The sequence below is a fragment of the Triturus cristatus genome, chromosome 2_2, assembly GCF_964204655.1.
Source record: "Triturus cristatus chromosome 2_2, aTriCri1.1, whole genome shotgun sequence".
NCBI classification, from domain to species: Eukaryota; Metazoa; Chordata; class Amphibia; order Caudata; family Salamandridae; genus Triturus; species Triturus cristatus.
The window spans coordinates 1,233,752,482-1,233,775,189 of record NC_140582.1 but is presented as its reverse complement, the minus strand read 5'-3'; the positions used below and the strand labels follow the sequence as shown (position 1 = coordinate 1,233,775,189).

The 22,708-nt window shown below is 45.7% G+C and overlaps 1 protein-coding gene across 1 annotated transcript in view; it reads right to left on the bottom strand.

Annotated features, from left to right (window-relative positions):
* LOC146863470 (uncharacterized) overlaps positions 1 to 21,779 on the bottom strand; it is a 68,769-nt gene extending 46,990 nt beyond the window's left edge. The window contains exons 1-2 of the mRNA XM_085642894.1: positions 21,754 to 21,779; positions 13,857 to 13,978 (exon numbers count right to left, since the gene is read on the bottom strand). Of these exons, the coding sequence (XP_085499020.1) occupies positions 13,857 to 13,941 (85 nt within the window). The 5' untranslated portion in view covers positions 13,942 to 13,978; positions 21,754 to 21,779. The remainder of the gene's footprint in view (positions 1 to 13,856; positions 13,979 to 21,753) is intronic.
* Between the last annotated feature and the right edge of the window lie 929 nt (positions 21,780 to 22,708).

Below are 22,708 nucleotides of genomic sequence, written 5' to 3'. Positions count from 1 at the left end.
CACTTCCCCTTTGGAGCCTTGCACACCTAACGAGATTTTCTCTAGTGGGGAAAATCCCCACTCAAAACTTAGGGGCATATTTATCAAAGTTACCCACAGCGCAGCGAGCCACCTTGCTCTGCTGTGCTGCGTGAAAGGGCAAGAATGTGCTCTATTTAACATTATACAGCACATTCCTGTCCTTTCCGTGCACTGGCACCCTTTTGGCTGCCTAGGGCCAACGAAAGGACCCTTGCACCATGTGCTCTATTTAACATTATACAGCACATTCCTGTCCTTTCCTTGCATGGCGCCCTTTTGGCTGCCTAGGGCCAACGAAAGGACCCTTGCACCATGTGCTCTATTTAACATTATACAGCACATTCCTGTCCTTTCCTTGCACTGGCGCCCTTTTGGCTGCCTAGGGCCAACGAAAGGACCCTTGCACCATGTGCTCTATTTAACATTATACAGCACATTCCTGTCCTTTCCTTGCATGGCGCCCTTTTGGCTGCCTAGCGCCAACGAAAGGACCCTTGCACCATGTGCTCTATTTAACATTATACAGCACATTCCTGTCCTTTCCAATCGCCGGCGCCCTTTTGGCTGCCTAGGGCCAACGAAAGGACCCTTGCACCATGTGCTCTATTTAACATTATACAGCACATTCCTGTCCTTTCCTTGCACTGGCACACTTTTGGCTGCCTAGGGCCAACGAAAGGACCCTTGCACCATGTGCTCTATTTAACATTATACAGCACATTCCTGTCCTTTCCGTGCACTGGCACCCTTTTGGCTGCCTAGGGCCAACGAAAGGACCCTTGCACCATGTGCTCTATTTAACATTATACAGCACATTCCTGTCCTTTCCTTGCATGGCGCCCTTTTGGCTGCCTAGGGCCAACGAAAGGACCTTTGCACCATGTGCTCTATTTAACATTATACAGCACATTCCTGTCCTTTCCAATCGCTGGCGCCCTTTTGGCTGCCTAGGGCCAACGAAAGGACCCTTGCACCATGTGCTCTATTTAACATTATACAGCACATTCCTGTCCTTTCCTTGCACTGGCACCCTTTTGGCTGCCTAGGGCCAACGAAAGGACCCTTGCACCATGTGCTCTATTCAACATTATACAGCACATTCCTGTCCTTTCCTTGCATGGCACCCTTTTTGCTGCCTAGGGCCAACGAAAGGACCCTTGCACCATGTGCTCTATTTAACATTATACAGCACATTCTTGTCCTTTCCTTGCACTGGCGCCCTTTTGGCTGCCTAGGGCCAACAAAAGGACCCTTGCACCATGTGCTCTATTTAACATTATACAGCACATTCCTGTCCTTTCCGTGCACTGGCACCCTTTTGGCTGCCTAGGGCCAACGAAAGGACCCTTGCACCATGTGCTCTATTTAACATTATACAGCACATTCCTGTCCTTTCCGTGCACTGGCACCCTTTTGGCTGCCTAGGGCCAACGAAAGGACCCTTGCACCATGTGCTCTATTTAACATTATACAGCACATTCCTGTCCTTTCCTAGCGCTGGCACACTTTTGGCTGCCTAGGGCCAACGAAAGGACCCTTGCACCATGTGCTCTATTTAACATTATGCAGCACATTCCTGTCCTTTCCGTGCACTGGCACCCTTTTGGCTGCCTAGGGCCAACGAAAGGACGCTTGCACCATGTGCTCTATTTAACATTATACAGCACATTCCTGTCCTTTCCTTGCACTGGCGCCCTTTTGGCTGCCTAGGGGCAACAAAAGGACCCTTGCACCATGGTACAAGGGTGCCTGCGTTGCAGGCAGGATTGTTTTTGTGCTGGAAGGGCCACCTTCCTCCACAAAAACAATCCTCAGCAGCATTTTCCTCTTTTTAAGTGTGCTGCAGAGTGCAGCACACTTAGAAAGAGGAAACAATGAGGAACAATAAAGATATTTCTCGTCATTGTGCCTCGCCTGGGTAGGCTTGGGTGTGAAATTCTGTTCCACTCACAGTGTTGCAGAGTATTTCCTACTCTGCACAGTGGAATTGTTTCCTTGCTCGCCATTGGCGAGCGCGAGCGAGGAAAATCGCACTCCAGACAACCCCCTGGCAAGATTTGTCAAAATGAGCGGTCACAGATGGTCGCTACCGCTCACGTTGATAAACCTTCCGTTCACGTTGAGGAAGCTGTCGCTCGAGTAGAACGTCTGCTGGAACGGCAGAAAGAAGCAGTGCCCTCTTGTGCTGCATGTGGTCCTGTTTGTGCTGTTTTTACAGTGCGGAACAAACACCCTGCGCAAAAAAATAGCGCTAATGGCACCACGTAACGCTTTCTGCCGCTTACGGAACTCCACATGGTGGAGTATTTTTGTCACTTTGCATAGTTCCGCGTGGTGGAACTCTGCAAATCCAGCCCAGAACTACTGGGAGGGATAGTTTTTTTTACGCATTGCCAGATTTACCAGTGTTGATAAATCTGTGAATGCACCAAAATCCATGGGTGCAAGGGTGGGAACACCCATGCTCCTCCCATGGAACGCCTCTCTGCAATGTGGCCTTGTGTGGCATGATAAATCTTACTTTAGTGTTGCGTTGCCCTTGGGCCTCCCTTATGTGGCACAAGGATGACGCAACACATTGATAAATAGGCCTTTGAATATATAGTGCGTGTTTCAGTTCTGCATGAATCTGGTCCAGGTAGGACTTCCAGGCAGGAGCTGCTCTACTAACAAGGTAGTCGCTCAACGTACTGCCTGGTCTTGTCGCAGCAAACTTTGTTCACAACCTAAATTGTAGTAGTGTTCTTTCACAAGTTTTATAGTGTCACACCCTACCTTACTTAGGTCTATCTATAGGACTGAGGAAATATGAATTTTTATGGTCAATTGTGTCCCCTATCTTAGACCCCAACGGCTCCATGTACATGCTACAAGTACATGTATGTTCCCTCCAGTTCCAGCTATGAAGACGCAAATACATGTGCGTCCAACGTCAACCTGTCCTCTTTCAGATCCGCCATGAATGGGTCGAATATTCCATTCCTAAGTATGATTGGCCACCGACTTTATATGGTTCACTTTTCACGTTTTACAGTTCAGGCGAGTAGGCCCTGAATTCTGCCATCAAGTCTTTTCCTGCTTCTGCCTCTGAAAATGCTCTAGCCTGGACCTGCATCCGTATCCATGAACTTTGTCCTACTCCCTGCGCGGCTAACGGTGCCTGACGCGGCCTGTTGCCTGCCAAAAAAACTGTATTCAGCCTTCAAGTTATCTGCTCCGCTCCTCATCCAATGCATTCCTGTCTAGTAGTTTAGGTAAACATCCTTCCAGCTACCGAGCAAAGGGCCCGGCCTCGCTGTCTTTATGCAAGTAATTCATAGCCCCTGTTACCATGGAAGATTCCTGCCCCCTCGCATCTCATGTAGACACATAGACGCTTGTACATGCACTAACAGTCAGTATAGAATAGATTCCGTCCGAGAGACCTTTCCTTTTGGATAAAACAGTTCCTTAAACAAAGATATTAGATACGATTTGGGATTAGGTTGACCTGACCCCCCAGACTTCTGTCTCCACATGTAGAGCTAAATGTCAATTCCCCTTCACCCTCTAGTTGCACGTCAATCACACGTCATGCGGCTGCGCGCGCATCTCTGCCAAATATTTCTGCTGACACTGCAGGATTCTCTTATGGATCCACCCACTTGTGACATCATTTTAAATGACGTTTCTAGTATACGCCTATTATTACGCCTATTTTCATTACGTATGTGTATTCTTATCTGTATTATCAGCTGTTACGCCTCCTGCATCTGTCTTAATGTAATGCTTTTCATATATATATCGTTACTTGTCAATAATGTATTGCCTATCCCTTCCTGAACCTTCGTGGTGATGGAATATGATTGCCTGGTTCGAACCATAATTCCTTTGTAAGGAATAAAGTCCTTTTCAGAACCTCTAATACCACGGATTCTGCCTCTTATTTTGACTGAGTTATTCTTACTAGACTTTACCGCATAACAAATAGTACAGGTAATTTAAATATTTACCACATAAATTGGCGCCCGAACAGGGACACTTTCTCATCTCACGCGCCGGAGGTGCGTTGCAGGCCCGGTCTCCTGCCACAGCTGGACGGACAAAAACGCGTACCCGCAGGATTTCCTGTATCTCCCTCCGGCCGAGCGGGGGTGACTGAGGCTGCGATCAACACCCAGACGAGGCGGTGAGAAGTGCGAAGTATCCCGACCAGAGCCTAGCTGAGAGAGCAAGATCCGAGGTATACAGAGGCCCACCAGGTTCCGAAGTTCCGAGTCGAGTCAAGTCCAGTCCGGTCCAGTTCAGTTCAGTTCCGAGGCCTTCCGTTCCGTGCTACCCGGTGAGTACCGTTGCTGGGGAGGCATTTAGACGTGCACATTAGTTTGTGCCGGTCATGACGGGTTTGGGTACACAGATCCGGTCTGCACTGTTTTAGCAGTGTATCTGTACTGTTTAGCAGTATATCTAGTATGTTTTGTATATAATTCAGTATTATCTAGTACTAGTATTATGTCAGTGACTAGTTTTCTTCTAATTATCATTGTTCGTTAAATATTAAATGTTAAATGTTAAATGTTTTACTGTGTTTAAAAATTGTGGTATGAATGAGTGTTCATTATTGTGTCTATTGTATTAATTGTGTTCAAGTCCAGTTTGAGTAAGAATCAAGTAGCAAGGTTTAAAGATGCCGTTCTTTTCAAAATTAAGACAGATCAAAACTAGAAAAGGAGTACTCGAAGAAGCTGTTCCCATTCCACCTAGGGACACTCCAGGGTACTTTATGTATCATAAACATGGCCTAGATGCCGTATTATATCTTGACTTATGGGTGGACTACACCAAGGATCTAGCAGAAAGTCAGAGGTGGCCCGTAGCTGGGACATGGGATGCAGATTGCATCATGAGAGTAGAAGAGGAATTATGGAAAAAGAAAGCCAGACAGTCACAGAAAGATGCCATTGAGTTATGGCGTAAAGAATCGCACAGGCGCACAGAGAAAGCGCTCAGACAGGAAGAAAAAAGTAGGGAGAACTCAAATAAAGCCCGAGAAAATATATTAATTGAGGAAGGTATCCGAGTAAAAACAGAACAAGTAGACAGACAACGAAACACTCTTATGAATGGTATCTATCCTCTTTTGGCCGAAGGTTTACCTAAGGCCACCCCGGAAATACCGAAAGATTTGCCACCCCCATTACTCCCGATTAAGGCACATCCCAAGACCGCAAAAGATATTTTCCTTTCTTCCTATTTAGACGATGTAGCTCCGGAATATGTTAATGTTCCGCCACACACGCCACCTGTCGATGGTGCTCAACCCCGAGATCATCCGCCCTCAACTCCGCAACAACAAACTCCTCCGCACAATCCAACAGGTCCATCTGTTTCCACCGCTTTTCCTGCATCCACAGTTTCTACCTTACATCCCACAAATCCTTTCGTGCCTAGCACCTCAGAAGGTGCGACAGGAGGTGCGACAGCAATTTTTGCCACGCCACCGTCACGAAGTAAATCGTCTCTTAGAGATTTAGCAAACCAACGTACACCCCAAATAGCAACGTCCGACATGTTTAAGGAACATCTTGTGGATTGTAGATATGATCCAGTGCCCGGGAAAAATGACAAAATGTTACAATATCATCACAATAGAATTAGAGAAGAACAAGAACATGAACAAAGACGTATGAAAGACACGAAAATGAAAATGCTTGTTGCTCAGTCAGTTCCAGCTGACGGTCATAAAAAGGGTACGACGCAGTCCAATGATTCAGCGGGTCCTGTTAGAGGGACATGCAACTATTGTAAACAGCCAGGCCATTATATACACTATTGCGCAGTTCTGAAACATAATATCTCTACGGGTATAACGAAGGAGAGACCACGTCCGCCTAGACAGGATCAGATCCAACAACAAGTACCTCAGAATATACAGCCTATGCCAGCTGTACAACAGACCGCACCACAACCACAACTACAACCACAACAACAGCCACAGCCTATTGCTGCAACACAAAACACGACACAACAGATGTACCAGTATGCACAAAATGACTACCCAGAGTATCAGCGCTACACATGAAATAGCCTAGAGAGGGAAGTTGGCTTACCCCTTATTGAGGTTCCTGTAGACCAAGAGGGTCCCTATGTGCAGAGTCAAGTATTAGGGAAAGACAGAAAGTTTCTACTCGATACAGGGGCAAGCAGAACCACTATAAGTCACGATGAAGTTCCAGGGGCACCCCTCTCAGGCTCACAAAATATTTCCCTTGGTTTCTCAGGAAAGCCTACTATTAACGAAGTATCGCAACTACTTGCATTCACAGTCGGTCCATTAACACGGACTACAGATCTATTGCTTACTAAATCATGTCCAGAAAACTTGTTAGGTATAAAAACATTGAAGGCTCTAGGAGCTGTAATATGTTGTTCTCCGGAAGGAGTACGACTATTTTTGCGTGACTTTAAAGGTCACTACGTGTCTAGAGACATGGATCACCGGTTACAGAATCTACCTGCACATTTATGGGCGCAAGGCCCCACTGATGTAGGTTGTATGCACATTACACCATATCGAGTCACACTCAAACCAGGAGTGGTACTACCACGAATACGACAATACAAGTTACCCCCAGATGCTGTTGTGGCTTTACTGCAAATCATTGACGAGCTCATTGCACAAGGAGTGGTTGTGGAAACCGACTCCAATGTATGTAATTCCCCGATAATTCCGATTCTCAAACGAACTGATCCAAAAGCACCACCAGTATATCGATTAGTTATTGATCTGCGAGAATTAAATAAATGCATTGTACCACAATACCCCGTGGTCCCAGATATCTCTTCATTGCTAACAGCCATAGATTCAGAAGCAACGTTCTTTACTGTAATTGATCTCAAGAACGCTTTCTTTAGCGTCCCAATCGATCCGGAAAGCCAATATTTGTTCGGATTCAGTTTAAATGGACGAAGTTTTAAATTCGCACGCGCACCTCAAGGATTCACAGAAAGCCCCAGCATCTATAGCCAAGCACTGAAAAGAGAACTTGACAGTATCCACATGCCAGCTAACACTGCCCTGCTTATATATGTCGATGATCTGCTGATCACCGCCCGAAGCGAACCTGAATGTGAAAAAGCATCACTGACGGTTTTACATTTCTTAGCCGACAAGGGGCACAAAGTGTCCCCTTCGAAGCTGCAATTCTGTGTCCAGCAAGTTGTGTACCTTGGGCACTTGCTGTCCAAGGGGGGAAGACAGCTTACACCCGACCGTATCCAGTTAATTGTTAACATGCCGCCACCCAAGACACAAAAGGAGGTACGGGCATTCATAGGCCTCACTTCGTACTGTAGGCAGTGGATCCCTCAATATGCATTTCTAGCGAAACCACTCATTCAGTTGACAACACAGGAGGCAGCGACATCGACTGTCCTCCCTTGGACTCAGGAACATACACAAGCTTTTGAAAGCTTAAAGAAAGCTTTATGTCAAGCACCTGCTTTAGCAACACCATGTTACAGCAAACGTTTTACACTCTTTGTTACAGAACGTGAAGGTACTGCTTTGTCAGTACTCACGCAGGAACAAGCAGGATCGCACAAACCATGTGCTTATTTTTCTAGTACATTAGATCCCGTAGCTCAGGCTCTTCCTGCGTGCCTGAAATCAGTCGCAGCAACAGCTTTAGCAATCAGACAAAGCGATGCCATAGTGTTAGGACATCAATTGACAGTACAAGTACCACACGCAGTAGAGGTTCTCTTGAACCGGACCCAAACACAACACTTGACTATAGCAAGACTGACGGGTTATGAATTGACATTGTTCCAGCCACACATAGAAATCAGACGTTGTAGTACATTAAATCCTGCCACACTTTTGCCATTAAGTGGAACAGACCCATTGGCACATGATTGTATTGAAGTCATTACTATTACGACGAAACCCAGACAAGACTTGACAGATATTCCATTATCAGATCCAGACCTGACATTGTATGTAGATGGTTCATGCATGAGAACAAATACAGGAGAGTTAGTGGCCGCTTATGCAGTCACAACAGACACTGAAGTTATTGAAACAAATTGTATCGATACCTTGTCAGCTCAAGCAGCAGAGCTCATCGCTCTGACACAAGCCTGTATTCAAGCCAAAAATAAGAAAGTCAACATATACACAGATTCACGTTATGCATTCGGAGTCGTCCATGACTTCGGCGTGCTTTGGCGAGAGAGAGGTTATTTAACTTCTCACGGTGCCCACATCCAGCACGGTCCCCTTATTCAAGCTCTGTTAGATGCAATACATCTGCCGACTGCAATATCGATTATGAAGTGTAAAGCCCATACAAAAGTGACTGACATTATTTCTCAGGGTAACGACTTAGCTGACAGAACAGCTAAACAGACTGCTCAGAATCAGACTCATACAACTGACACGACAAAGACAATAGTTCCGACACCAACACACTGCATGACAGTTAAGGATCCCGCCCTTGATGTAATTGACATTCAGACACATGCTACACCAGAAGAAATAAAGAGATGGACTGAATTAGGAGGGATCCAAACGGATCAAGGATGGATGACGAAGGGAAAATCTATATGGTTTCTTCCTGACTCCATGGTTCAAGTCATCATTAACACAATACATAGTCCAGCGCACCTAGGAGAGAAAGCTATGCTAGACAGTATTCAACACATTTGGTTCAATAAACACTTGCGAGCAGCAGCTAAACAGAAAGTACGTACCTGCATGATTTGTTGTCAGTTCAATCCAGGAAAAGGCGTACCTGTAGAACAGGGTGGATTTCAACCCCCCGATCACCCTTTTGAAGTCCTCCAGATGGATTATATCCAGATGGAACGTTGTCGAGGATTCAAATATGTCCTCGTAGTTGTATGCGCTCTTTCCCGATGGACAGAGGCGTATCCCGTCTCAGATTACACTGCCCCGACTACTGCCAAACAGTTAGTTCGAGAATTCTTCCCACGGTATGGTTTGCCCCGTGTCGTGTACTCAGATAATGGCCAGCCATTCTCATCCGAGCTAATGAAACATGTTTCACTTCTGTTAGGCTATCAATGGAAATTCCACTGTGTCCGACATCCCGAGGCAGCAGGTCTCGTGGAGCGGCATAATCAAACTTTGAAAATTAGACTGTCCAAAGTATGTAGAGAAAAAGGTGTCGACTGGATAGTAGCTTTACCAGTTGCGCTCTTTTACATGAGAATGGTAGCACACTCTCGAACAGGGCTATCCCCGTATGAGGTGATCTTCGGTAGACCACCAAATATGTGGGGGACGCCTATACCTCGTAAAATCACTGATGTTGATTGTAATATGCTGACAGATTACCTGGCTTCCTTGATGTCTGCACTACAATCTTGTCGTTCACAGGTAGCTGCAGCTTTTCCCGATAACACTGAGGTGAAGCCCCATGACGTGGTTCCGGGGGACCTTGTGCTTGTAAGGAACTTCGACAGAAGGAACCCGCTGGAGCCTCGCTGGCAGTCGCCCAAGCTCGTCTTATTGACCACAAGGACAGCTGTGAAGATTGAGGGACGCAAAGGGTGGTTGCACTCGAGCCATATCAAAAAATTTCATGGACTACCATCCGACTTGAACTATCAGCCCTGCATTTCCTCACAGACTGACTCAAAACTCCCCCTGGTTGATAAGCCAGAAAAGGAGAATTATAAACTGAAACTAAGGTCTAGCAAGTCAGAAAATTTGATTGTTTAAGTCCTCTCCAAGGTGAATCGGTTGAATTTGTCTCTGACATGTATCCTCTAGACCGAAATAGAGAGAGAAATAGACAGAAACAGCTCAAGAAACATGCGTACTGTAAATCACTTCGTAGTCACTGCATAGTGACATTATTAATTATGTTTTCTCTAAGTCTTCTGATTATTATTGCCAGTATATTATTACACATGTATTACCCTATTTCTAAGCGTGCTTTCAATGCTACTGCCGAACATTCTTTTAGCGAATTACCCCCGCATGAGTTGTCCTATAGATTTGCGCTGCGCAACAATACATTCATTAGTATGTTACATCATTCTCATCAGACCAGCAATGCTACAAATTGTTGGATATGTGGCCGACTCCCTCCCTATCAGAAATACAGGGGAGTTCTGCCCCTCTTTCCGTATCCATTCACATTCAATGGCTCCTGTGGAGCATGGTTTAGTTTGATTAATTCCCTAGATTCAAATTCAGTAGTTTATCAAGACAACTGGGTATGGGGAAACCTGAACCTAGTTTTACTTAAAGTCTGCTACCCTAACAAGGAGGGACTTCCCAAAAGAACAGGAACTGATCTAGAAAATGAAGTATATGGATTAGGTAACTTTACACTTCACCTCATGATCCTGAATGTTGAATCCGAAGCTACACCAATCTTGCCCGCTATGTCAGTATTTCCAGTTAGAGGCGAATTATGTGTAAGAAAGAATGGTTCAATACACATGGGCCATAGTAAATGTACCACTGTAATAGAATTCAGTGATAAAGGCAAGTCTACATTTAGAGCTTCTCGTCACTCCTACTTCATCTGTGGTCACACCGCATACATACGCCTACCCCTAGATTGGGATGGTACCTGTTACATTGCATTCCTTCTGCCACCTGTTTTCCTAGCCCCGCCTGATTACCATAGGAATACCCATTTAGTACACAATAGACAGCAGAGAGATCTCCCGATTGTCGACTACACTGAAACAGCATGGGAGCAATACACAGATTTCAATAAAGGTTTCTTCCCCTACATAGGTACAGTCACTAATAGTAAGCTGATACGTAGATTAACTAGAACCCTTGAAGCAGTAGTGAATGAAACTACTTCCGCCTTAGGCAACTTAACAGAGGAGCAGTCTGCGATGCGGATTGTTGTTCTTCAAAATCGTCTTGTCCTTGACGTCATTCTGGCCGATAGGGGCGGAGCTTGTAGGGTCATCGGATCAAGTTGCTGTGTTTTCATACCAGAAAACGAGCCGTCAGTATATAAAGCCATAACTCGACTTCATAAGATCGTAAGCCAGATACACCAGAATCCAGGCACCTGTACTTGGTCCGGTTGGTTCTGGAGCGTGTTGTCAGCCTGGGGATGGAGGATCCTATCCTTCCTAGGTATTGGCTTTCTCATACTATTCAGTTGCTGCTTGTGTCTACAATGTGGGCCAGCGATTTGTGGTCTGTGTGCCACATCGTGTATCCCGCCTTCAAATTTTCATTCAAGATCCCGGAAGAAGAAAGAAGAACAAATGATGCTATATGAACAGATTGATGGATTGATGAAGATGGATATTTCATGAAGGGTCCGTAGGGGACAAGGAGGGAATGAGGAAATATGAATTTTTATGGTCAATTGTGTCCCCTATCTTAGACCCCAACGGCTCCATGTACATGCTACAAGTACATGTATGTTCCCTCCAGTTCCAGCTATGAAGACGCAAATACATGTGCGTCCAACGTCAACCTGTCCTCTTTCAGATCCGCCATGAATGGGTCGAATATTCCATTCCTAAGTATGATTGGCCACCGACTTTATATGGTTCACTTTTCACGTTTTACAGTTCAGGCGAGTAGGCCCTGAATTCTGCCATCAAGTCTTTTCCTGCTTCTGCCTCTGAAAATGCTCTAGCCTGGACCTGCATCCGTATCCATGAACTTTGTCCTACTCCCTGCGCGGCTAACGGTGCCTGACGCGGCCTGTTGCCTGCCAAAAAAACTGTATTCAGCCTTCAAGTTATCTGCTCCGCTCCTCATCCAATGCATTCCTGTCTAGTAGTTTAGATAAACATCCTTCCAGCTACCGAGCAAAGGGCCCGGCCTCGCTGTCTTTATGCAAGTAATTCATAGCCCCTGTTACCATGGAAGATTCCTGCCCCCTCGCATCTCATGTAGACACATAGACGCTTGTACATGCACTAACAGTCAGTATAGAATAGATTCCGTCCGAGAGACCTTTCCTTTTGGATAAAACAGTTCCTTAAACAAAGATATTAGATACGATTTGGGATTAGGTTGACCTGACCCCCCAGACTTCTGTCTCCACATGTAGAGCTAAATGTCAATTCCCCTTCACCCTCTAGTTGCACGTCAATCACACGTCATGCGGCTGCGCGCGCATCTCTGCCAAATATTTCTGCTGACACTGCAGGATTCTCTTATGGATCCACCCACTTGTGACATCATTTTAAATGACGTTTCTAGTATACGCCTATTATTACGCCTATTTTCATTACGTATGTGTATTCTTATCTGTATTATCAGCTGTTACGCCTCCTGCATCTGTCTTAATGTAATGCTTTTCATATATATATCGTTACTTGTCAATAATGTATTGCCTATCCCTTCCTGAACCTTCGTGGTGATGGAATATGATTGCCTGGTTCGAACCATAATTCCTTTGTAAGGAATAAAGTCCTTTTCAGAACCTCTAATACCACGGATTCTGCCTCTTATTTTGACTGAGTTATTCTTACTAGACTTTACCGCATAAAAAATAGTACAGGTAATTTAAATATTTACCACAGGACGCCCTATTAAAATTGGATTAGCAAGTTCCTCAAGTGCCCCAGCCAGTTACCTTGATCTGGACCTCCACATCTATACGTATCTTCCAGTGAACGCAAATATACTGCGGCCTTCTGGGTCCTTACCTGCCTGGTCTAATACAGGCACAGGTTTTGTTGCTGCCAGATCAGAGACAGGCATTAGGCTGAGTTCAACATACAGTGATAACAAGGGGGTACATGATACCAACCTTAACAGTGCCCTCAAAGAATTATTTTCGGACACTTGAAGTGGGTCTAGGTTACCATACCGCTAGAGCTCAGCCCCATAAAGCACAGCTGCTACCGCTTTAAGCGTATGTATCTGGAGTATGGTACTATTAGTTTTGGCAGCTGCTTTTTGCCTACATGTTAATACCACCCCAGCAGACTGGAGTAAGACTGTTCTGGCCTTCAATATCTGGACCTTCCAACCAATTTGTTCTTCAATTCGTATCCTCAGGTAATCAGAGAACTTTGCAACCTCAATTGTCCTTTATCAGAAGCTTCCGCCAGTTCCAGTGATGACCCTCGTGCTATAACCTCAGTCTTACTACAATTAATGGTGATGTCTTTCTTATTACAATAGTCAGCAAACTATTCACCAATCTATGCATTGCATTCTCTGTTCAGCAAGAAACAGAACAGGAACTTTCCTCCAGCCATTACGGGAAAATCCTTAGGGTTCCACAGTAGATGGTCAACTGCTTCCTATAAGAAGAGGTTAAGAAGCAGAGCACATCCCTGACGTATACCTTTATCTATAGGGAACTATTCGCTACATTCACCTGATGGTCCATATCTAAGGTTGGCCGTGTCGCCGGGGTGAAGAGTCCAAGAGTCATTCACTGCCACATCCTGGTAGCGCTGGGTTCAAGCCTGTAAATCTTTGTGCCTCGTGTTCTAACACTCCTTATCGTACCAGTTGGGATAACTGTGCGTGCTTGGACCCACCCCCCACCCACTTCACTGTTAATAATGGCTGCGACCACAGAAGTTTCAATCCATGAACCTCTAGACCCTACACAATCAATACATACAGGGCAGCATCGTCCAGGGCATTAAGGGTGCAGGGTCCGTATCTTGTCATGATTGCATTTAATAGAAGGATTTTATTGAGATATTTCTCTTTACTCCATCCAGTTCTTCTCCTGTTATGTAGGGTCCCCTACTGCTCTTCATAGTGACACTACACTACAAATGTGCTGATCAGTAACCCCCATCATGACCCCCCTCGGTTCATGCCCTCCCCCCCCCCGCCCCACCATTGGGCTTTCTACCAGGTCACTTACTGTTGACGTCACTGGGGCCGGAACTGGCACTCTCAAAGTTGATGAACATGATGCCAAGGGTGAAAAGGAGTGCCCTGAACCCCATGATGCTCTTGGGGTGCTCCGCTATTGGCGTCTTCTTCCTGTGGGGAAAAGGGCGGAGAAATATCTGCCATTCACTGACGTCAACAAACAAGAGTCTAAAGATGGGTTTCTGTGAGGAGGTATCACTGGGGCACCCCCGTGGAGAGTGCTGGTGGCAGCGCGTGACATGGCTTCTGTCACGTGCGTGTCGCCTTACAAGATGTGTGTCACTTTCATCGAATGACGTGATATGAACTAGTTTTTGGGGAATAATATGCAGATTTTGGTGTTTAATGCACAAACTACACATGGTCTGACAAGTATCATACACTTGTCCCTGTTCGGTTCTGGCAGGTTTTACAGAGGGTGAGATATTCAATGCACCCTGTAATTACCGGATGTGGTAGACACCCCCTGCTCATACTTCCGATCCTTGACCAAACAGGGGTTGTCGTGAGACAGCTTCGCCCCTACATGTCATGGTGTCGGCACGTGCAGACCAGTCCTTGTCGGCAGCGTGCAAGCTGAACATTTGGGTCGCAGTCGACAACCTAGCGGGGGCTCTGATATGGCGAGGGGATAATTCCATTTGTAAAGAACACTTTTTATTTTATTTATTTATCATTTGTACTGAACACTAAACGGAGTAAACCAAATCTAGGCACAGAAAATCGATGGTTATAGAAGGAAACAACAACCAGAAAACAAGCATTGGTAAAGCTAATAGGTCTGACATTTGCTGGTGTTTTTTTTTTTATGCAAGCATATTCCACAAAATCAAACAATTAGAAAATACACTATAGCCATCTTAACGGGAGTCTTGTAGGCTAAAACAAATACAAATTAAGTAACATTCACTGAGGTGGCCACCTTAGGAGTTTCATTTTTTTGTAACGCTAATTCCAGCAGACACAGCCACGAGGAGCTACACTGCAGAAGAATGACTGAAACAGGAGCAGCCATAGCCAGTAGGAGCTACACTGCAGCAGAATCACAGAAACAGGAGCAGCCATAGCGACCAGGAGCTACACTGCAGAAGAATGACTGAAACAGGATCAGCCATAGCCACGAGGAGCTACACTGCAGAAGAATGACTGAAACAGGAGCAGCCATTGCCACGAGGAGCTACACTGCAGCAGAATAACAGAAACAGGAGCAGCCATAGCGACCAGGAGCTACACTGCAGAAGAATGACTGAAACAGGATCAGCCATAGCCACGAGGAGCTACACTGCAGCAGAATCATAGAAACAGGAGCAGCCATAGCCACGAGGAGCTACACTGCAGCAGAATTACAGAAACAGGAGCAGCCATAGCCACGAGGAGCTACACTGCAGCAGAATAACAGAAACAGGAGCAGCCATAGCCACGAGGAGCTACACTGCAGTAGCATCTCCAAGACAGAAGCAGCCATAGTCACTGTGTGAGAAGCTAGGTCAGTATATGCTGCTCACTTATGTAAGTGTAGCACCCTGCACTAACCTGAGTGACCCTCATTGTGATTTTAGAGTTTAGATAACCATATAAAGCTCTCTAATTGGTAGCTGTGGAGAGCCGCCTTCAGGCTTAATCTAGGAGGAGTGCAAAGCAGCTTGGTTTGCTAGTGTCTAATCCTTTAGTATAGGCTAAATGAAAAAGAACCACACAGTGGACTTATGAAAATAGGTATTTATTATTGTTGTTGTAATAACTTTATTTCGGTCAACAGACCATAAAAAGTGCATATAAACTGTATCAACACAAAAATTAAACACTAAATAATCATAAATGTTTAAAAAGAGGTTCAGCTGTAAGTTATCACAATATATAATATTGAAAAAACGATAAACACAACGATTAGGTTAAAAAATTCCGCCTCCTACCCCACATGTAAAGCACATAACGAGAAACCGCAAACACAATAGGAGGATAAGTATCATAAGTCAATATCCTACAAGCCTGTGTAAAATGCAAAAGTCCCAAGTTCTTACAGATAGGGGTCAGCCAGCATTTTCTAATTGCAGAATAGGCAGGGCAAAAGAACAGTACATGAGGAATATTCTCAATTTTATGGGTGCATGCGGGGCAAGTTTCATTATTGGATTTGGACCATTTGGAGGTAAGGGACCTTATGGGAAGAGTACCGTGCCTTAGCTGAATATACAGCTTTCGAGCTGCTGGGGGTTCAATTAGGTCCATGAATTCCTCAGCCTTAGGCTCTGGTTTTACTGAGAGGAACTCAGATGTCAACCTACCCAGAGATGTAGAGCTCATTAATGTTTGATGATTTAACATACGTATCTGAGAGAGGAGTATATTCTTAGATATCCCAGTGCAACAGGTCTCGGGGGTATCCCATAATCCGGAAAAGCCGAGCCGAGTACTAACTGTACTAATGTACTGAAGCCATGGAATCGTTTTATATTTAAGAGTAGGCCAAATCTCAGAAAATTCTGCTCTGTAATCAGCTAATTCAGGAACGGACCACATACATAATTGGTCTAGAACTTATGATCTCCTCTATTGGGGACAAGCCAAGATCAAATCTAAGAGGGATCAATGGCGTACTAGGCGGTAGGCCAACTAAGTTTCTAGCAAAGGATTGCTCCACCTTTTTAAGATCCGTAGTCTGCTTATGCCCCCACAGTTCAGCCCCATAAATTGCTGCCATTCTTGCTTGATGGCTATATATTTTAAGTGCTGGGAAAACCGGCCTATAAGTAGATTCCTTAAAAACTTTACATAATCCCCCCGCTAGCTGAGATAGCCTAAGCGTAGAATTAGCAATCTGCTTATGCCAGTCAAAATTCTCAGTAAGAGTAACACCCAAATAAATAAATGTTTTGACCCTTTCCAGGGGGATACCATAAAGTACTGGGTTTGGACGTACACGCATGGGGGTTTGAAGATCATGAACTTTGTTTTTCCTATATTGATTTCCAAGCCCCGAAGGTCACAAAACTCCACAAAACCATCGAGAATTTTTTGAATGCCCGATGATGTTCTAGACAGCAACAATGTGTCGTCTGCGAACATCAGAGCAGGCACTCTACCTGTGGCCAATCTAGGGCCGTCATTATTTATCACACCATTCAGATGTTCTATGAGGCCATTTATGTAAAGGCTAAACAAAGTTGGTGCCAGCACACACCCTTGACGAACTCCTTTTAGGACAGGGAATTGGTCTCTGAGTTCACCATACCTTCCACACCTAACCTGCGCAAAATTATTTAAATGGAGCCTCGAAAGAATGGCTAACAAGTAGGGCGGGAGGCCTATGTCTGCTAGCACTCTCCAGAGTTTTCCACGCGGGACCAGATCAAATGCAGCCCGCAGGTCCACAAACACAAGGTAGAGGCTGCCACCCTCCACTTTTGCTGTTTTCCAATACAGGACCTGCAGGCGAAATATCTGGTCTAAAGTGGAGGTGCCAGACCTAAATCCTGCCTGGAGTGTCGATAATATCCCCTTTTCCTCAATCCACCCAAGGATCCTATAAAGGATAACCCTCCCCATCAGTTTTGTGATGTGTCAATTAAACTGATGGGTCTGTAGTTAGAGGGAATTAATGGGCATCCCTTTTTTAGAATAGGCACGATTTCTGCTCCTAACCAAGTAGGAGGCAGATCGTCACCCTGCAAGATACCATTAAATAAAGCAACCAAAAAAGCGGCCCATATTTTTGGTTGCGTCCCAAACAGGTCCCCTGGCAGTTTGTCCAAACCTGGAGCCTTATTTGGGAGCAAATTTCCTAGTGCTGCCTCTACCTCGGACAAGGTGATTAGTTCATCTGCAGGGAGGCATGGATGGGCGGCAATTGACCGTCCATGCTCTTCAGCCCCACTAGGACTTTGGGATTGCTGGGGTTCAGTGGTGTTATCAGACGTACCACCAGGCTCAGAAATGCCATAGAGAGCACAAAAGTGACTTTCCCAGATTGAAGGGGCAATGTTGGGGGCGGGTGCAGGGATATGCCCACTAAGTCCCGTTGCAACTATAGACCAAAATAGTTTGGAATTTTTGTTGCTAAGTGCGGATCCCAAATTCTCCCACTTAGTAGCCTCCCATTCCCTCTTTGCAACGAGGAGTGCCTTTTTATACACAGAACAGTGTGCCTTAATGGCCTCCCTGTTATTGATGTTTAAAACTCTAAAAAGAGCCTTTCTGGTATTCCGACAAGAGGCATTATACCAGGAGAAGGACGTGGTCCGTGGCCGATTTGCCCTTGTCTCAGGGCAAAGAATATCTTTGATTGCTGTGACCAATTTATTATGTATTTCAGATGCCCTGCCTAGATGGCCAAAATTCCCCATCTCTTCAATAAATGGGATGATGATCTCATATAGTGAGGCAAGTTTGCTGTCGGACATCTGAAAATCTGGCCATTTAACCCTACACCTACAGTTTGTGATAATTAAAGGCACAGTGACACAGTAATCATCCGAGATTTGGCATTTCAACCCAAAGCTCCCCATCTTAAGTGAGGGTACCAGGGCGTTATGGTCACTGTCAGATCTTTCAAAGACCCTAAACTCATACACCCTATCCCTATGCCTAGCCTCTATGAAAATATAATCGATGATTGAGGACTGATTTAATCGGTTAAATGTGACTTTCCCTGGTCTATCAGGCTCCACCCTCCCGTTGCATGCTCGTAATGAAGTTATGAGCGCAAATGACTGTAGTTGTAAAACTAAAGGGGTCCAAGCCTTGACCCGAGTAGTCAATGGCTCAGGGATGGCCCACAATGAATCAACATCATCCAAGCCACCCAAATTCGTATCCATGAGTGGCTATTTATTACAATCACTCACTAACACGTTACAGTATCTCCTTCCCAGAGATGTTCACAATGCACACAATACTTTGGACATAGAACAGCAGTTAACACCAATACACAGTGGTCCACAGAGGGGAGACAGGCCATATATCAAATAAATGGGAAGTGAACCACTACCTATGTCGAGACTGGACCCAGGAGATGTAGAAGAGTCGGGGACCCAAGGAACAACCCCACGTGAGAGTCGAAGAGCCCCCCAACGGTTGAGTGAGAAGGGATACCCAACCATATACTCAATACTGATCAGTGGGTACGTCGCGGTTGCAGTCTTACCACAGAAGGACGAAAAAGTCTGTTGGAACTCAGAAGCGAGTTTGAGACGAAGGTTACCTGAAAGCTGAGGGGACAGAGTCTATGCCACACCAGCACGTCCAGAAGGCATGGAAGACAAATGCCACTTGAGTTCAGGAAATCAAGTTAAATGGAGAGGCGGACGACTCAGTTGGCAAAATTCGGTCATGGAAACCGTTTGGGTTACTGGGTGATAAAAGTGATGCAGTGACGCGGTGCACAGGGGTTTGCTTCCAGGGTGTTGTACAAAGGATGCTGGCCTCAACTCGACAGCTCAGGCCTCAAGGGAACGCAGAACCACCACCTGTGTTACAGAGCCTTGTGGGGTCCATGGGAGCCCAGGTTCGGCAAACCAGTCAATATTGTTGGGGTGCTTGCGGATGCAGGGGAGTGACTCCTTCACTTCTAGGGAGATTCCTTTGGATGTCTTTAGATGATCACAGGCCCAGGATGAAACCTGTATGGAGCACGGACACTGATGTTGCAGTGAGCTTGCAGGATGACAAGGTCAGGAGTCGACAGAGTCTTCTCCGTTGCAGTCTTGGTCCGGAAGCAAGAGGACTATGCGGTCAGTTTGGCCCAGTCAGCATGACTCGACCAAGATGTCCAAATGTCAAAGAAGAAGTGGAGTTGGATCAGAATCGAACCCCTCAACGAATCTAAGGACCCACCCACAGGTAAGCCCTTAGGTACCCTAAGGTGAGTGTTGGGACAATTCAGGGGTCCCTCCCAGAGGAGGGGTAGTATAGTGGGGAGGATACTCCCATGTCCTTTGCCCAGTTTCACGCCAGAGCGGGGAGCCAACGGCTCCTCAATCTAGTTTGAACTGAAGAATGCAAGGAGGGCACCAAATGTGCCCTTCTAGCAGACTATGTGGCACTCGCAAGCTCTCCCGCCCCAGCCTAATACAGTACAGAAAGGCAAAAAGACAAATGATGGACAGAATGCACAACAATGTCATTCATTCACCCCAGTACAGAGATCTGGGCCTACATCCATAGTTTATTTGCTCCCCATGCCATTCCAGTTTGAACCCAGCCATATGCAAATCAGTCTTGACCCTGCACCCAATGGGAGCAGTCCAACCCGAACTGTCAGGCCAGGTTCTCCCTGGACTGGAAACAAGCATCCTAGGACCGATTTTGGGGTTGCACCCCTCATCAGCCAGGATAGCTTGACTCCAGTGGCATGGAGAGCACAGGACCCACGTCTAGGCATACCCGTCCCACTCGGGGTGACAAACGCAAAAAGACAAGTGATGGACAGAATGCAGAACAATGTCATACATTCACCTCAGTATAGAGATATGGGCCTAAATCCATTGTTTTTGTGCTCCCCATGCCATTCCAGTTTGAACCCAGCCATATGCAAATCAGTCTTGACCCTGTGCCTCATGGTAACAATCCAGCCTGAACTGCCAGGCCAGGTCCTCCTGGACTGCAAACAAGCATCCTAGGACCGGTTTCGGTGTTTCACCCCTCATCAGCAAGGATAGCTTGACTCCAGTGAAATGGAGAGCACGGGAGCCCCGTCTGCGCATACCCGTCGCACTCGGGGTGACAAATGCAAAAAGACAAATGATAGACAGAATGCAGAACAATGTCATTCATTCACCCCAGTACAGAGATCTGGGCCTAAATCCATCGTTTTTTGCTCCCCATGCAACAATTACACCCACACTTCAGAACTCACCTGGACGGACCACACCATCATACACTTCACCCTCGTCTGCCCTCCACACACCACCCTCATCTGAGACAGCGCTCCCCACCCCAGCTGGACCACAGGAACCCAGCAACAATAAACAGACGCCCTGGGCACCACCCAGCCCAACATCACGGCAAACCCTGGACCAATCAGTAAAGAATTTCAGTGCCTCGATCACCAGCGCTGCCAACCAAATCACCCCGTCCAAAACACCCCAACATCTTCCAGTTCATGCGAATAGCACCGAGTTGAGGACTTCTTTGACCACAGGGAGCGTTACTTGCCCACACCTTCACAAAGATTTCTTTTATCACAGAGAGTGGTACTCACTCACACCTTAACAAAGACTTCCTTTACAACAGAGAGCAGTACTCACCCACACCTTATCAAAGACTTCTTTCACTACAGAGAGCGGTACTCACCCACCCTTTATCAAAGATTTCTTTCACTACAGTGAGTGGTACTCACCCACACATTAACAAAGACTACTTTTACTACAGAGAGTGGTACTCACCTGCACCTTTAAAAATACCCCTTTTACCATAGGGAGCGGTGCTCACCCACACCTTAACAAAGACTTCTTTTCCCACAGAGAGCAGTTCTCACCCACACCTTAACAAAGACTTATTTTTCTACAGAGAGTGATACTCATCTGCACCTTCAAAAAGACGCCTTTTACCACAGGGAGCATACTCACCCACACCTTAACAAAGACTTATTTTACCACAGACAGCGGTACTCACCCACACCTTCACAAACATGCATTTCCCTACAGAGAGCCGTACTCACCCACACCTTAACAAAGAATTCTTTCCCTACAGAGAGCGGTACTCAGCCACACCTTCACAAAGATGTATTTCACTACAGAGAGCGGCACTCACCCACACCTTAACAAAGACTTCTTTCGCTACAGAGAGCGGTAGTTACCCACACCTTATCAAAGACTTCTTTCACTACAGAGAGCGGTACTCACCCACCCTTTATCAAAGACTTCTTTCACACACAGAGCGTTACTCACCCACTCCTTCTGTGTCTCCAAGTAAAGCTGATGCCTGAGTGTCTGAAGTTACTGTATTTATACACTCCCATATCTGAGCCCATCCTTACACAAACACGCCCGGGTGATGAAAGAGTCTTGCATATCACCAGATAAACCTTCCTAACACCTCTGTTCTTTCTTTCATCTTTGCTTTTGATACATTTGCTTTCATCAAGTGTACTTTGTTGCCTGGTGCACTGCTTCCTACCTAAGCAATAGGTTTGCTTTTCATCAATGCCCCTATATGCATTACTATCAGTCTTGGTTGAAGCGTTATGCATCCTAATTCCACCAGGATAGTCAACAAATTACTTCATCTGATGCCTCTCAACCGTGGCCACTATCTCCACATCTTTATAGGAGAGTCCCCACTACCTCCTGTATTTCATTTTCACTGTACACTTCACAGTATAGCGGCCATAGAATTTTGCTTTCAATTTCCTATGACCGTACTTAACATATTATACCCCTTTGTCATACAAAAGGACATACATAACATAAATATCTTTCGCACCACCAACTTCCCTACAACAATATTTTTTCTCTGTCCCATGCCCATCCTTGGCCTTCTGCTGCACAGCTATTAATAGTGAAGCAGATGCAATGGCACCAGGGCCTATGTGTCTGAGGGGCCCTTTTTTTCCTATTTAGTGTATGTGTTCACTAACAAGCCAGGGCATGGGGACCACTTTCCTTGCTTGCTTTTGGGGCCCCTTACTACACCGCTGATTCTGCTTTCCCAGCGCTAATGCTGAGTGTCCCATATTTGTTTATGGTCCCTTCTGAATGTTCGGTGCCCCTTTAGAATATATTCCAACCAATTACCCTACATAGGAGCTTCTGCAGTGCCACTTTAAAAGGCACAATTTATGATACCCTTGGTTGTCTTGACTTAGGTAAGGTGTCCTTGGCATTTTCTCTTATGGCTTGTTTT